Source organism: Zonotrichia leucophrys, chromosome 2, assembly GCF_028769735.1.
Source record: "Zonotrichia leucophrys gambelii isolate GWCS_2022_RI chromosome 2, RI_Zleu_2.0, whole genome shotgun sequence".
Lineage (NCBI taxonomy): Eukaryota > Metazoa > Chordata > Aves > Passeriformes > Passerellidae > Zonotrichia > Zonotrichia leucophrys.
In genome coordinates this window covers 65,696,137-65,712,693 of record NC_088171.1, presented here as the reverse complement: position 1 = coordinate 65,712,693, position 16,557 = coordinate 65,696,137, and the positions used below count along the sequence as shown (strand labels likewise).

General features: G+C 44.6%; 1 protein-coding gene across 2 annotated transcripts in view; it reads right to left on the bottom strand.

Annotated features, from left to right (window-relative positions):
• Positions 1 to 2,482, bottom strand: part of ADTRP (androgen dependent TFPI regulating protein) — a 30,655-nt gene extending 28,173 nt beyond the window's left edge. The window contains exon 1 of one of the 2 annotated variants that reach the window (XM_064703414.1): positions 2,032 to 2,482. In XM_064703414.1, the coding sequence (XP_064559484.1) occupies positions 2,032 to 2,184 (153 nt within the window). In that variant the 5' untranslated portion in view covers positions 2,185 to 2,482. The remainder of the gene's footprint in view (positions 1 to 2,031) is intronic. The other variant, XM_064703415.1, reaches the window with a different exon arrangement.
• Between the last annotated feature and the right edge of the window lie 14,075 nt (positions 2,483 to 16,557).

Genomic DNA, 16,557 nt, shown 5'->3' with positions numbered 1-16,557 from the left:
GAAACACCTTTAGGCCACTGTATAAACCCATACATGCTCATAACTTGACCACGGTGGCCTGCCCCACCTACTCCCTCCTGAAATTTGAAAAACTGCTGCAAAGGGTGACATGGATGCTTTAATGAGAAGCAATGCTTTGTGAAGAGAAATGAAAACAGTTTGGACTTCCAGTCTGCAGAAAACAGTAACTGAGATGATTATCTAATGCCATTCTAATCGGTGGCAAAGAAAACGTGAACAGGGATGGATGACTAAATTACAACACAGAAATAATGAGGCATCCAGCTCAGTGGTCAAGGAAGCAGGTTTACACCAACAAAATGAACTGCTCTTTTACACAAGGCACACTTGCCTCATGGCACAGAGGATAGGGAAAGTACCAGAAGTCTGAACTGGCGTATTTTTCCTTTAGATAGATGAAAGAAAGGCTTTGAATAGATATTAGCTACCTTAGCCTGGATTTATTTTTTTGGCTGACTATGCTAGTGGGACAATAAAACTATGGAAACTTCAGCTCATGCTTGTACAGGCTCTTGCCTTGTGCAGCCTTTCCCTGATCATCCACTGCTGGTCACTAAGGGAAGCTGGATGACAATTTCAGTGAGTATTTCTTCATCCCAGAACGCTGGGAGATTGGTTACTTGCTTTGTCCTTTTGATCTCATGCTTTAGAGCTGGGTGGTAAATCTCATTATAATGGTGCCAGGGAATGGGGGTGGAGATGCTGTTTTGCCTAAAAGTATGTGTGGTATTTTAGTGGGGTCAGCTATTCCCCCAAAATGGCAATACTGATAAACAGGCACCATTGCAATTAGTAGTACAAATGCCACCCAACTGCAGTGATATATCTGTGTCCTCATCCTCCCACAGCTGGCTTGGCCACTGAGCAGAGGGCTGGGGCTACCAGAATCCCTGGGTTGTTGTGGTCACTTCACTTGCCATTCACTGCCTCTTGCTTGCAAATGTTTCACAGAGTCACAGAATGGTTGAGGATAGAGGAAAACCAAATTCCCCACCTCCCTGAAGGTCTCCAAAAGCCCCTCTTGGAGCTGGGGAGCCTTTAGGCTTCCACTGAACTCCAACATAGGATGTCTCCTTCTGAAGGCTAAAAGTAGAAACAAACATGCCCCAGACCAGACCTCTCACTGGAATTTAACTCTGATGGTCACACAAAATGGATAAAAGGCTGTGTAGGTCCCTGTGGTCATCCTTCAAATTAGCAAGTGTGCCTGAAATTTTTCCCTCATAGGAAACCTCTCCACAAGCCTGGTCTTTCCACCCCACCAGCACTACTTCCCTCAGCTGCTGATGAACATCCTGGACTCTAAACAAGCCTTCTCCCCTGGGTATCTCATGTGCTTTCACTTTGAATTTCTATCCTGAAATGACAGCACATTAGAAGAACCAGAACACATTACAGTCGCTCTTTTTCTGTGTGCTTTTAGGAAATGCGCAGCCAGTTGAAAGCACTGCTGACACTCGTGTAATATCACAAGCAGCTCTCTCCACAGGCTGGAATTTCTTTTCCTTGTGTTCTCAACTGATTGTCAAATGAAGCAGGTACTCTGAATGGCCAAATTTGCACGGTGCTCTGCTTTGTTTCACTTTTCCTGTAATTTAGAGGACATAAAAGCCTATTTAAAAATTTGAAGTAAAATTCCAAGCAGTGTTGAAATGTTTTGAATCAAAGGTTAGAGAAAACAGGCACCAAACTTGTATGTGTCCTGGCAGGACATACTCCCACTTTTCTGTCCTTCTCCCCACTGACAATGCCTCTTTTACAAGGAGGCAGCTAGCTTTGAAGTACTTTCTGAAAACCAAGCATCTCACCAGTCAATATTCTTTCTGCATGAAACCTGTGAATACATTTCACAGCACAAGCACAGATCCCTCCTTGGTTTCCTTTGGGGTAAAAACCACCAAAGGAAGCAGTTTAACAGCAGCAAATACACCAGCTGCATATGTCTTGAGGCGCAGATGGCAGACAAACAAACAGACATACTGGTATCACTGTACAACAGGATTTGCTTACCAGATTGAGGACTGTCAAATATTTCCACTGCCCACCATAAAGGAACACTTCAGATGGCCGCTCCTCTGTTTTCACGTGTGCGATGGAGTAGGCAACGAAAAAGTACCAGACAAAAGCAAGGCAGTGGTACGTGGCGAGAGTAGAGATTTCCATGCTTCAGACAAGAGCAACTGACAGCTGCTCTGAAAGCAGCTTTTCTCTTAAGGTGCTCAGTGCATGGGATAAGGCAAGGCAGGAGGGTTAACTTCAGAGCAGTCTCGGGACACGATGCCACTCTGCTCCGGTCAAAAGGAAAAACCACAAGGCTGTGAACTTTGCTTCTGTTTGTTTCCCTTTTTACTTTACAAGATAGGCTGGGGGGTGGGGGGGATGAGAAGAATAGGCTTATTCCCTGGATTTAAATGCCTTGCTCAAGATTACCAAAGATTAGTTGCAGAGTTACATAAGTTTTGGGTTGGGTTATTCTTTTGCAAAAGTGTGGGGGGAGTTTTGCTGCTGATTTTGTGTAACAGGCTGTCATGTGTTGGGTAGAGAGTGAAAACAAGTGGCATTTTCCTCACTTGTAGCTGTGTGTACAGCCATGTCTCCAACTCAGCTTGGGAAGCCTGTTTTTGACTGTTTTTGCCTCTTGCCAAAGAAAGAAGTGGGAAATGTAATGGCCTGTGAAAGAAAAGCCTACTTGATTTGTTGATAAGCTATGGAGGTGGCAAGGAAGCTGACAGGATTCATAGGCAAAGGTCCTTGGGGCTGAAAATTTCTCTGGCTGTTGATTTTTTTTGGTGGGAAAAGACTCTGCCACCTTTATACCTTTATGCTGCTCCCAGCAGCTGGAATTCATCCCAGCTGTGCATGGCAGGTTAGACAAACCCTGAGTCACTCTGAAGCTCTGGCAGGGATAGAGACAACAGAGCAAAGGCCTTGGGTGACAAACAGGAAGTGTTGAGCAGCCTGTCTTCCCTCTCTTCATCTTTATTTGCTGCTATTCACCTTCAGACAGCTCCTCCTCCCTAGCACAACATCATCGCATCACCAGGGCTGAGAAGATAAGAACCAATACAAAATGACCCCAAAATGAAGCAAACAAAAAAGTTCCCGTGAGAATGGTTGCTTTTTCCTCTCCTCCTGCCTCACCAAGAAATCATAACTAGCACTGCAAAATACACACAATATTTCCTAGAGTCTTCATAACTGCTGTGCTCTCAGCAGTAATTGCTACCTGAGTGTTTCACAGGCGCCTTGATGGGGAGCAGGTATCACATCCCAGCCCACAGCTGGACCTTCCTCATGCAGGATGGAGAGGCAGCATGCTCTTCCTGCCCCTGCAGACATTGCCCCATGAGCTTTGGCCAAGCAGACTGCATTAAGAGATCTCTTTTTCCTCCCCTTTTAACTGGCTTGCAGACGGCATTGAGCAATCTGCTGTGTTTTGGTTTGGTTTGTTTTTATCTGGCTTTTTTTTCCCCCTCCTACTAGATGCAAGGCTCCATGTGGGATAATTTCCTATGAACTCAGACAGCAATGTGCCTGCATGTTGGGAAACAGACCTCGCACTAAGGCACTTCAGTATTCTCCTGTGTTTCATTGACTTCTCCCCTAATTCAGATTGCCCACATCCAGATCCCCCAGGCATTCCAGTCACCACAATCCCAGTGAATTATTGCTGCCTCACTTATGAAAAATAAAGACGTAGAGCCTTCTGTGGTTGTTTGAGGTTGAAAGAGAAAACTCCCTGCCAGGAAAAAAAAAATAAAGGAAAACAGGATGGTATTATGTGTTTTTTGTACTCGGACCGTCACCAGTCTTTTCACAGAATCCTAGAATTATTTGGGTAGGAAGGGACCTTATAGATCATCTAGTTCCAGCTCCCCTGTCACAGGAAGAGACAACTTCCACCGGAGCAGGTTGCTCAAAGCCCCTCCAACCTGGCCTTGAACACTTGAAGAGATGGAGCATCCACAACTTCTCTGGGCAGCCTGTTCCAGTACCTCACCACCAGCAAAGAATTTCTTCCTTATATCTAATTAAACCTACCCTCTGTCAGTTTAAAGCCATTCCCGCTTGTCCCGTCACCAAATGCCCTTGTAAGAATTCCCTCTCCAGCTCTCTTGCAGAACCCGCTTTAGGCACTGGAAGGCTGCTCCAAGGTCTCCCTGGAGCCTTCTCATCTCCAGGCTGAACAACTCCAGCCCTCTCCACCTGTCTTCAAAGGACAGGTGCTCCAGCCCTCTGAGCATCTCTGTGGCTTTCTCTGGACTTGCTACAACAGGTCCATCTCCTTCTTCCTCCTTCTCTGTTCTCCTTCAAACAGAGCTGAATGGGACTACTACAGGTGGGGTATCATGAGGGGGGCATAAGGGGGCAGAGTCACTTCCTTTGACCTGACTGCCACACTACTTTTTATACAGCCCAGGATGCATTTGGCTTTCTGGGCTGTAAATGAACATTTCCAGGCCATGATGAGCTTCTCATTAACAACTCCCAGACAAATTCTCTTGGGATTGCTCTCAATCCATTCTCCCCCAGCCTGTATTTGTTCTTGGGATTGCCTTGACCCAGGTGTAGGACCTTGCACTTGGCCTTGTTGAATTTCATGTGGTTCACACAGGCCCGCCTTCTCCAGCCTGTCCAGGTCCCTCTGGATGCCATCCCTTCCCTCCAGCATGCTGACTGCACCACACAGCCTTGTGTCAGCAGCAAACTTGCTGAGGGTGCACTCAATCCTACTGTCCCTGTCACTGACAGAGATGGTAAGAAGCACTGGTCTTGATGCTTTAGGAATGCCACTTCCACTGCTTTCCACTTGAACATTGAGCTGTTGACCACAGCTCTTTCAGTGCAAATATTCACTCAATTCCTTATCCACTGAGTGGTGCCTCCGTCAAATTTGTGTCTCTCCAGTTTAGCAACAAGGATGATGTCATGTAGGACAGTGTCAAATGCTTTGCTCATGTCCTAGAAAATTTAGCAGAAAAGGGTTTTCATTGCCTTTACAGAATTTTTGGGTAGGGGCAGTGCTGTTATGAGCTGTTCTTCTGTGTCTAGACTCATCCATTTGACAAAAGGCAGGAAGAGAATAGGACACTGGCATAGAAGGGCCCTTTTTATTAATAGCTTGCATACCAAAGTCACCAGGCAGTCAGCTCTTTTAACAAGTAATCTTCACACCAGTCTTTCTGAGCTTGAGTGCAACTTAAGAAATGGGAAGGCTGAGCATTCTGTTCAGTAGGTGCCTGAATGCATGCAAATGAATGTAAATGTATGCAAAATGGCAAGGTGCGTTTTTTCTTTTCTGGATGATTTTGGCCAGTATGACTGGGAAGGTGTCAAGTGCGGTGACAGTTTTCTGATGTGGACATCTGTCCCTCAGACTGAGACCATCTGCTTTGTTTTCCCATATACAAAAAGGAAGATACATTCCCTTCAGCCTCGCTAAGGGATAGAATTTGGATGCAGAAACAGTGCAAAGAAAGCATGAGCACCAAATAGGATCTGAAATCCAACACTTCACACTTCATGGAGTCTTTCTTATTTCCCGGCCAGTGTGGTGTGGCAAGCAAATGCACAGGAAAGGTCATGTCTTATGTCATCTCTCCATGGGTCTGAACATCAACTGAAGGTTCAGTGGAAGAAGGGAGTCGGTCCAAATCTTTTTGCAGTGAGTGGAAAAAGGAAGAAGGCACACACTGGGGTGCAGCAGATGTGCTGCAGCAGATCTAGTGGGACTGTTTAGGGAAACACCGTTTTCCATCTGCTTGGTACCACACCCCAGCTTGCATCTGCTTCTCCCCTGGAGCTGAGCCACATTCACAAACACTGACAATGCTCCCAACCCACTTCAGGGGCTCATCTGATTTGTGCAGCAATAGCTGACTTTGTGCTGAAGCAAACTGGGAGCTCCCACTTAGTTCATTAACATGCTTCAGCTGAAGGATAGAACAAGTAACTGGAGGCATAAATCCAGTTTATGTCCACAAAATGTCCTCTGCTCATTCCCAATTCTATGAGAGTGACTTAGGCCAGCTTGCTTGGCTGCACTGAAGTGGGTTTGACTCACTCATGTTATTAGTATGGTTCAGGTACAGAGGTGACAGCAACAGTGTGCAGTGGCAATGTAATTGTGTGTCTTCACTGATGGGCACAGTATTTCTAGGCCATCGTGCAGCCCCCAGTTAAGCCCATCATTACCATAATAGTGTTTAATTACCACCTCAACCTGCGCTAATGAAGCAGCTGATAGAAACAAATATTCTTGCTTCCTCACTTCTGACAATTTGTTTAGAGACCAAATCTTCTTCAGTATTTTTGCACTGGCAAGGCTTCCTCTCTGCCACGGCAGCATCCAATGATGGCAAAACAAGCAAGAGCAAGGCAGGAAATTACTGGCAGGTGACAGCAGTTAGGATCAGATGACAGGAACAGATTCAAAGCCATGCAAAAGCCTAGGAAAGGTTTGGGGACTTTAAAAAACCCATCTTTGTGCTTAGTTCTCCTTTCTAGGCACCATCTAAGAATAAGAGACTGGTACAGCAGGGGGTCTTGCTTCTGCCAGGGTGATTTTATAAGGTGAAAAGAACACAAGGAGTTGGGCAAGTACATATTTCTTCTAGTTTTTTGATGCATGATTCTGTCCTTGACGCAGTTCTGCTATTTCACATGTCTATTTCCTAGTTTGGTTGTTTTTAATGTACTGCTGCTGTCAGCTGGTTTGCATTAGGGTCAGCATCCCTTGCAAGGGGGGCCTGGGGATGTTCTTGTGCAGCATCCTCTGTGCAGAATGTGAATGTGTCTGGGGGCTCTGCTTCCCTCCTTCTGGCTCAGCTGCAGGTAGGGCAGGGCTCTGTGTGGAAGATTTTTTTTTCTGACAAACTCTGTCTGAGAAAGCTTTTTAGCATGTAGTGTGAGGCTGCCTGAGCTCAATGTCCCCAGGGACATCTACAATAACAATTCATCCTATGACAGCCCCAATGTATGAAATGAAACATAATTGACAAAATTGCCAGCTCGGCATAGTCTGCTCCAGGCATCATCAAATCCTGAGGCAAAGTGATATGGTTGGTGTAATTCACAAGATTTAATTCTCCCTGGTTTTATTTGTCTTGGGCTTTGGTAGCTTCTGGGAGTTCTGGTTGAGTTAACTTTTCTTCACAGCGGTGCAAGTAACAAGTGTAAAAATATTTTAACTTCTAATAAAAGCTGAGGGCTTTGCCCAGCAATGCAGCAGTGATAGCAACAAGTAATGAAGATTGATTAAAAATATCCTGAAATATTTCAGTACAAATCTGAGAATAAGCACCCCTGCAACATCTACCTAATGTTTGTGGCAAGCAGGAAACTTTTATGGCTCTTAGCTTATGCATCCTCCTGCATGCGCCTCTCCTCTCTCTCTTGTGTAAGATTAATATTTTTAATATGTATTTTTAAGGAGAAGGTAAGAAATGGCTTACCTCATCTCAATATCTTTGTTCTGAATTGAATTAAAAGGTTGTTCTAAAAAGCCAAAATTCAGAGTGATTTCTCAGTCCCAAAGGGATGACTTGTGTACAAGCAGAAATTGGATTCAGTAGTTGGAAGTATTTGCTTAGATTTCAGTGTCTCCTTCTCATTGAGTTGGCTTTTAAACTGTGCATTTATTCAGACTGCTAAATGAAATGTCACTTTGATCCAAGCCCAAAACTTCCTGTGTAACAATGATTTGACATTTCTGATTCTTTTAAATGAATGAGAATTATGACACCAATCAAAACAAAATCTTTTCAGCTAACAACTTGGATTCTAAAAGTAGATATGTTGAAATTAAGGAACATTTTATCAGAAAAATGCTTGCCTATCTCATTATCTCCTACTCATAGGGGAAATTAGTAATTGTTTACCTTACCACCAAACCCCAAGAGTGTGTTCTCTCTTGGCAAGGTTAATATTGTTTAGAAATAAAAGGCATGTTTTTCACTTATTTTCCACAGCTTCCAAGAACTTACATACTTTTTTAAAGGGATATATAAGTTGCTTCCTAATTTTACCTTTTCCCTTTTCTGTCAGAAAGGCAAAATTAATATATGACTATTTAGAAATATTGTGCACAAACAACCTGAAGTTCAGAGTGAAAAAACCACACCACAGTGTACTAGGGAAAAATGCCAGGGTATTTATCCTGCATGCACAAAGTATAACTGATTCTCAGACTCTGTCCTTCTAGAAAATGTTGTTGGGCAAGCTAAGATATGCATTTATATTATGGGTTTTTTTGCTTTGGCCTTTCTAGAGGGGGGTCAAGAACTTGTCTTGTAAATAGATGTGTGTTTGATAACATACTGCATATCATGTTACTCTTAATGTGGTCTATTTATAACCACAAGTAATTATTCCACATGCAAGGCAATAGAGATCCAGCACTGACTCTACTAAGTGCTTCTGACTTGGTGTCATTTATGTGCAACTCTATCTTAGATAATATTGTATTATCTATTAGATAATAAGATCTATACTGTGTATTAGTATAGTACCTAAATCTGTTTTCACAACCTTTGGTACTTGGATTGCAACAAATGCAGAGCAGAGCATGGAACTGCTTATCCCTGCCATGTACATGGAGAAGGGTGATCCAGAGCAGTGAAACAGTGGTCCAGTCACATGGAAATCTTCTGCTGAAATGTAAATTAATGATTGTTCCCATTAAGTCCTGATAACCTCTGAATCATGTTGGAGGAAAAGACATAATTCTGCAAGAGATGTTGAAGAGGTTCTGGTTTGCTTCCCACCACTGGTATAATCTAGATGGATGACTCAGTGGGTTACAAAACATGTGTAAATGCCAAGAATTTCCTAAACCCAGCTAGATGCTGAGACCTTGCAAGCTGGCCAGAGTGGCAAGTACAAGGATCTCCTCTCCCTTGGGACACTAATATCCTTTGTACGCCAAATCCATGTCCAGTTCCTGCTCCAGTTCCTACCAGGCACTGAAGAACAAAGTAATTTTTTCAGTCTGCCAAAGACAGGATAAAACAAAGATTGCAATGTTTTAATGATGATAACTAAATAATGAAGTTTGTACCGGTGGGCTGGTCTGACTGCTGTTCAAGCAATGGGTACAGTGGATTTCCCACATAAGAGACAGTACTGTGGTTTTCACAAAAAATATCAGCAGTGTCTGACACAGCTTGTGGCTCTGAATCCTACTTGTGTACGGAGCACTCAGCTGTTAGTAGGCCCTTGCTGGAGCAGGGGTTACTCAGAGGGCTGTTCCGGCTCAGGCACAGCCTAAACCCCCTGCTCAGCTCTCCAGGGAGGCATTGCCATGGCAATCAGACTCTGGCTGGGCACTGTCAGCAGGCACATGTTGGGTTTACCAAGGAAATGCTGCTCTTCATCTCCCCCTTCTCAAAGAAAAAAGCAAATCCTGCAGCAGAAGCCGTGTGTGATACCAATGATATCTCAGTGTCCTGGCTGTTGTTCTTCCCCAGCAATGTATGAGTACTCCTGCAACTGTGAAGAGCTGGCAAATTGCCCCTATTGTTCAGACCCTTTACCCCGGGAAGTTCTCTGAATTTTCTTGCCTCTTTGGTGAAGTTGGGATGGGGAAGGGGCAAGCCCTGCCCTGCTTCCCCAAGCTGAAGTAGCCTGCTGCCTCTGTTTCAGTTCTTATCCTGATCACCAGGACCCTGGTAACCCCCACACAAAGATGTTTCCTAACACCAGCACCTTGCTGAGTATGTCAATCCACTCCCTCCAGCTTCCTCTTAGTTATCACATGTATCCACACTCACTGTAGCTCCTAATTTTCACAGGTCTTCCTCCCTAGGTGGCTTCCCTACCTCCTTAAGGTGATGTGTATTGCCCAAAGAGCTGTGCCAGGCATGACCAAGTTCTGACCCACAGCACCTGCCTACAGTAACCTGTGCTCTAGCAGTCCTACATGGGAGGGAGGTGGCAGTACAAGCACTTTCTTTCTGCTTCTGAGCCTGCTTTGCAGGCTGTGCTTTGGGCACAGCTTGAGCTTGCCCTCTGCAGGGGAGTGAGAGACAACGGGGGCCCTGTGCTTCTGTAGCAGCTGTGGCTCACCTTTGCATCTGCAGCCAGGGCCTCTTTACTTGCTTTAGCACGTCACAGTTTCATGGACTGGATTGATTTAGTGATGGCTTCCCACAGGGCATTTTGCCATAGCTGTTCATAAGACTGGCTGTCTCCCACATCAAAATGTTATCCTTCAGGAGTTATCTTGTGTAGAAATGAATTTGAGTGAGGGGAAGAGGGAGGAATAAAAAGACAAAAAATATTCTTCATAAAATCCACTTTTTCATACAACTAAAGTTTCCTTCTCCCACTGTCAGTTCCATTACATGATGTGCATTCACACATTTTTTTTCCTTACAGCTATTTTCAGTGCTGAGGAGAAATGCCTCCAGTTTTTGCAACATTTCATTTTATTACTGGTCAGATAATCAGATGTATTTGTGGGGAATTTGAGACTGGAGTAAGGCAATTTGGTATGTGCTGCCTCCTTTTCCCTGCCCTCTGAAATCATGCTGTGCTTCATTAACACTAAATGTGTTTGCAGGATCTGAACCTTCTCAGTCATGTGCTTTAGCTGCTTAGTGAAAACATAGGCAGTTTGTACACCTTTATGTTTCTGGGATCAGCTGGTGAAGGGAGACAGTGTTTGCTGTTCACTTTCCATCTCAAAGCCTTGGAGTTTTCATGCATTCTTGCTTCCTAAAAGTGGGGGTGGAAAAAAGTGGGCCTTTGCCAAATTCAAGATGCTGGTTATCAGCTAATTCTACTGTTTACTGTTCACACAGCAAGAGAACTGCTTGTGTTTGGCAGTGAGCTTGAGTTCATCTGCAGAGTGCAGGACAGAGCTGCCTGCTTGTTTTCTTCAGGAGCTTTCTGCTGGCGTTTTATTGTAGCACTCAGCGGTGATGTGCTGTACTGCTTTCTCTGTGTGCGTTCCAAGACCCTTTAAGGAAGGAGGGTGTCACCTCCCTTGCTTTGAAAAAGGAAACCTGAGTTTCTAGACAAGCAGTGCAGATGTGCTGGTTCCAACACATAGGATGAAAGCTGGTAAAAAAACAAAGAACAGTTAGGAGTTGAGAGAGTTTTGTTTCTTCACAAGTTTTGCCCATGCTATCATGGACTGATGCTAAGTGGTGCTGCTGCAGGTGTCTGAGAGCAGGAGTCAGACTTGTGGTGACTCCTTTCAGTCATCTTCTGGTGATCAAGGCAGGAAAATATATGGTGGGGGGAGGATAATAGTGTAAAAATAATCAGAAGTACCTCAGATCTGGATGAGGCTTTCCCCGAGTACCATCAGCACCAGCCTCATGCAAGCTGAGCTGGCATTTTCCTGGGATACCACACCTGGAGCTTTTCTGGCAGCCAAATGTATATGGGTCTGGGCAGTGCTGCCTTCCAGTGGTGCTACTCTGGCATGGAGAGCAGTGCTGGTGTCACCTAAGGAGGTGCCAGCACCAGCCCTCTCAGCACTCCGGGCTGCCAAGAGGAAATACCGGCCTCTGCGTCATTTGTGACAACTTCATGTTGTTGAACTAATCTTTGATCCCTTCCTCCTCTGCAAAACTGCTCAGTGGGTGGTAAATTAATCCCTGGAGTTTAGCCCAGCACGTATGCAGAAAGCACAGGGGGAACAGTAGGTGATGCTGTGCTGATAGTGAGAGCCCAGAGCTTGCCGGTGCCCTCGGTTTAGCTCGGTGTTGTGCCACTGACTTGGGTGGGAAACTCTCACAGCCATGTGTGTCAGCAGTCTGTGCTTCTTTCCTCATGCCTGCTGGTGCACTTGCACAAAAAGCATGATTCCAGATGCCACCTTCTCACTAAATGTCATTGTGGAGTAAGAGAACCTGGTTCAGACTACCCTACCTGGAAGGAAAGATAGTGGTGTAGCTAAGTGGGCTCAGTGCTGGGATACTGGGCAGTATTGTATTGCTTCATGTCGAAACCAGGAGCAAAGCAGAGGACAATGACAGCTGAGGAATAACCAAACAGCAGACCTAGCTGGTTAAAGGAAGGGACTCGCAGTTCACACAACAGTGGGAGGAACACAGGCTGCCACATTAAAAGGATGAGCATTCCCAGTTTCACATATTTTGCTCTTTTACCCTTTTATTTGTCTTTCCTCTCCACAGAGATGTAAATTTCTGAACTCAAAATATAATATGTTTTAGGACACTCAAAGGGGAAAGAACTTTTGCTCTGTATGTGACTGGGAAATGGAAAAAATACACTCTTAACATGTAAAAGGTTATAAGCTTTGTAATCTGCTAGCCAGCTTGGTGTGAGAGCTGAAGCAAAGTGATGCTCTTCCAGAAGAAAGGCTTTGCTGGGACCCCAGTGACTGGATCAAACTACTGTCTGCTGACAGTGTCTGGTTCAATCCCACTAGCTGTAACTAGGATGTAGCACATGCCTGCAGCACATGCTGAAGATGCTTTGAAGTGTCTTTTTTGCTTTTATTTTTGCTTTAAAAAAAAAATCAAGCTGTAAAATATGCAGTTCAGGAAGGTCAAGTATCACATGTGAATATTGCTGACTGCACAGCACAAGGAAGGTCTGTGCTGAATGAAGTTGGGCCTCTGGTTCTTTGCAGATATTTAGTAACAACCTTGAGCAGAGCATCTTTGCTTTCCACAACAGTTCTTGTAATTCAGCAAATGCATATTTCCCTCAAAGACAAATCTATACATCCTGGCAATTGCTATTTTTATGTAAAGCTCTATTTCATTTATTATTGCATAAGAGTTAGCCTGTGCACATTTTCAGGGAGCTTGTCCAAGGCAGAATAGCAACTCTAAAGACAGCACCATGGGATAATGACTTCCAGACTGTCCAAATCTACATTCCTTCGAGCTTCTCCACCAGTGCAGTAATAAAAACTCTGAGCCACCTGGGCTGCATCTGTACTGTGTGGGAGGTAGAAAGTGTTGCACTCTGCAGCCCTGCTCCCCTGGCTATCCAGACGAGGCCTTCTGTTGAACTTCCCTCCTGCCACATGCCTGAGTGTCCTTCCATGGAGCCCTGAAATGCATCCTGACGGGCTGTGTGCACACAGGCAAAACAGGGCATCATCCATGGAGGTAGTGAAGGCTGGATCAGGCTGGAGGTGGTTTCCATGAGCACAGTGAAAGTCAATTAGGAGAGGCCCTGCAAAGGACTGGAAGGGCTCGGCTCCTTCCCAGAACAGTTTTGGGACCCACAGCTGGCAGAGGGATTTGCTGGTGTAGATTTGCATTGCTCTCCCAGAAGCCAGTTCCAGAGATGTTGAGCAGAGTGAAATTGAAGTGTAAAATATCGAGCAGATCTGAGCTGCAACAGAGGTGGCTTGCACCTTTGTGGAACAAAAGCTTGCTTCCCAACAACACAAAAGTCAGGGCATGTGAGGACTTCAGATTAGTGAAGATGTCATCTAGAGGGATAATTAAAAAAAAAAAAATAAAAAGAAAGCTAAGCTGCCCCAAAGCTGATTCTTCCACAGAACTAGTTTTTGTGACTTCCAAGTGACTCCACAAAATTCATGGCTGTGCAGGACTTGCAGAAGCCACTCCAGTAGTGGTTCCAGCTTACAGGAGAGAGAAGATAACAGATTTTTCAATCTATAACAGAGGCTTTGCATTTCAGTGTAGGGACTTTGACTACATACCGTCAGCAGCGAATGGATATCTCATTTACTCTTTGATTTTTTTTCCTAAATAGATAGAAGAAAATATTAAATAATGCCAGAAATACATATGGAAACATGTAGGAGAACGTAGATTTAAGTGGGTTCTGAACTGACTCAGTAGTGCAGTGGTCTGGGCATCTTTAACTGATGAGTTTGAGGATTGCTGTTGCAAATCTGAAGTTAGCCATGCAATCCTGTGGGATATGCATGGACTCTTAAAACTTATCTAAAGTGTCTTTTTGCAGTGGAGAAATAGGTTGTCTGTTCTGTGTAATTGCTTTCACTGAGTGTACCTTCTCTTTCAATGAGCCTCAATGTTTAGATTTGAATTTAGGTCACTGAGAGAAGTGTGGCTGGCAAGAAAAGGTGAAGTCAAGGATTCAAAAATATAATGAGAACTACAGGAAGAAAGAAGGAGGGCAAGGGAGAAAGCAGCCTAAAGGCATGGAAAGAGGAAAAAGCAAACAATCTCCAGGAAGCTGGATCATAACTTTTTCCAAAGTATTCTGCTTTTCAAACATAGAAGATCATCTGTGCAAGTAGGTAGTTAGGTCAGGAGCAGGAGCTCAGAACGGCCTTGTTACCTTTGGATATTGATTCCCTAAAGGAAGATGTACTGCTAAGGCTGGGTGAAGCAGGGAGAAGCATTCTGTCTTTCTGGAGTCCCTGTGTTTATTTTAATATATAATGTCCAGGCATGTGGATGACATGCTGAATGGCCTTCCATGGGCTGCTCCATTTCTATCAGATGCCATGATGGAAGGAAGGGTCTGTCTGCACTGGACTCCTGTATGAGACCCTGATGATTGACAATCACTCTTCAGTCAAAACTCACATTTCACCTGTAGGTTGCTTATTTCTTTGGTTAAGCCCCTACCCAAAGCAGGGTGAATTGAAAGCTTGAGTAAATCCAGTATATTTCCAGTGTGCTGCTAAGGATCTGGAGCTGGAATTAGATATTAATTAAAATGACAAAGCATAGACATATCAGCCTTGTTCCCAATCCTAGAACCTGACCTGCCCTCAAAATGAGGTGAAACTAGTGTGCTTGCCCTACACTAAAGTGTTAACTCCTTTGCCCTCATTTGTCTTTTTTTTTTTTTTTTGTCCCAAGGACGTCAGGAAAAGCCCTCTTGATGCCGTTCCCTGGAACCTTCTGAGATCTGTGTGTCCCCAGTGCCCACGTGTCAGAACTAACTCATTTCCCTTGTTTCTCAGCTGTTGAGAAGAAACAGCAGATAGTAATCAGTCTTTTCCTCTCTCAATAGCCCCCGTCCCGCTCCAAAATGTGGGAGACTCCATGTAATCCTATCTTTCCTCTGTTTCTGGTGGAACCTTCCACTGAGGACAAAACTGTTTTATTTGGGAGGTAGGGAGACAGAAAGTAGGTATCATCTTTCACTTTTGTTTCTGTTTTGGTAAACCTTGTTTGAAAGTCACTTGAAGCTCACTGGTCCAGAGTGCTTATTTTGGAGAGAATACAATTCCTATTAAGCTACAGCTGTAATTGTATGTAATGTGTATTTTTTTAAGTGGATAAGTTATCCACAAATCCCAGATGATAATATGTCTTTCAAAGAAGATGCTGAAGAGGGCCAAGATTCCAAGAGTTCTGCACAAAGGAGACAATGTCATCAGGGGGTGACCAAAATGGAAATGTTTGCTAGGGGAATAGAACCATCTATCCAGCCTTGTGCTCACCGGCCTCTTTTTACTGTTGCTTTGAGCCCTTGTCCAGTACCTGTTCCAGACTTTCCCCTGAGACTTGAATGCATTTGTTTTGATCACTGTTGTGGGTACAGTGAGGAAACGTGATGTGACTGTGTGGGGTAGGGCCACTGCCTCACCTGCAACCTCAGGCCCCCTGTCTTGAGCTTCCTACTACAGGTACCTCCTGGGCCCTTCAGGAATGGTTGAATTTGGGATGCTGGAATGATAGTATAAATTGAAATGGACGAGAAATTGGGCTCGGACACGTTATGGGGTTGTGATGTTCACTGCCGGCTCCACAGGGCTTGTGCAGCCAGTGAAGGCAACAACTGTTGCTGCCACACTGGGAAAGTGGTCTTTAAAACTGAGACCATTAGGTGGGGCTTCTCCTTCTGTTTTCTTTCCTTTCTTTTTTTTTTTTTTTTTAAATAAAGAAATTGAAAGTTTTGAGACTTTCCATCTGCCTGGAGACTCTCTAAGCCATTTTTGCTCAGGAGTTACCATTTTTATCCTGGAAATGAATTGTTGTTTTAATCCTGCCTTTTGTCCCTCATAGCCTCATTGCTTTTTTGGGCTCTGCTCCATCCCTCCCCACAGCCTTCTCCTTACCCCTTTTGGACAAACTGCAGCAGCGTTTGCCTCGGTTAAGAAAAATGGGGCTAGACAGGGTTGGGCAAGGCTCCTGCCTTGTCACAGAAGGGCCGTGAGGAGGAAATGTGGCCGCAGCCGAGTTTGTTTTGGAGCCCGCCCACTGGTGCCGTGCCCTTTGCCCGGGGCCCTGACACAGGCCCCAGCTGTGCCGGGCAGCCCAGCGGCGCTCGGGGGCCGCTCCTCCTGCGGGAAGGAAGGTCCTGGAAATCCCCAGTGCAAAACAGCAAACGCTGCATTATTTCATTTCAACTTGGGACATGGAAGCTATGCGGTTTTTTCCGTTTTGTTTGTTGTTTTTTTTTTTTTTTTAATTTTCCTTCCCCCCTTTTTTTATAAATTCAGACCAGAAGAGAATCTGCAGATCTGAGTTTTTAAAAAACCCAAACAAACTGAACACTTGCATTCCTTTCATTTTCACATGCATGTCATGATTTGGATAATCCCGCCGTGCTAAAAGAGCGGGTTTGAATGTGCACCAGCTGAGGGAAGGCAGTAAC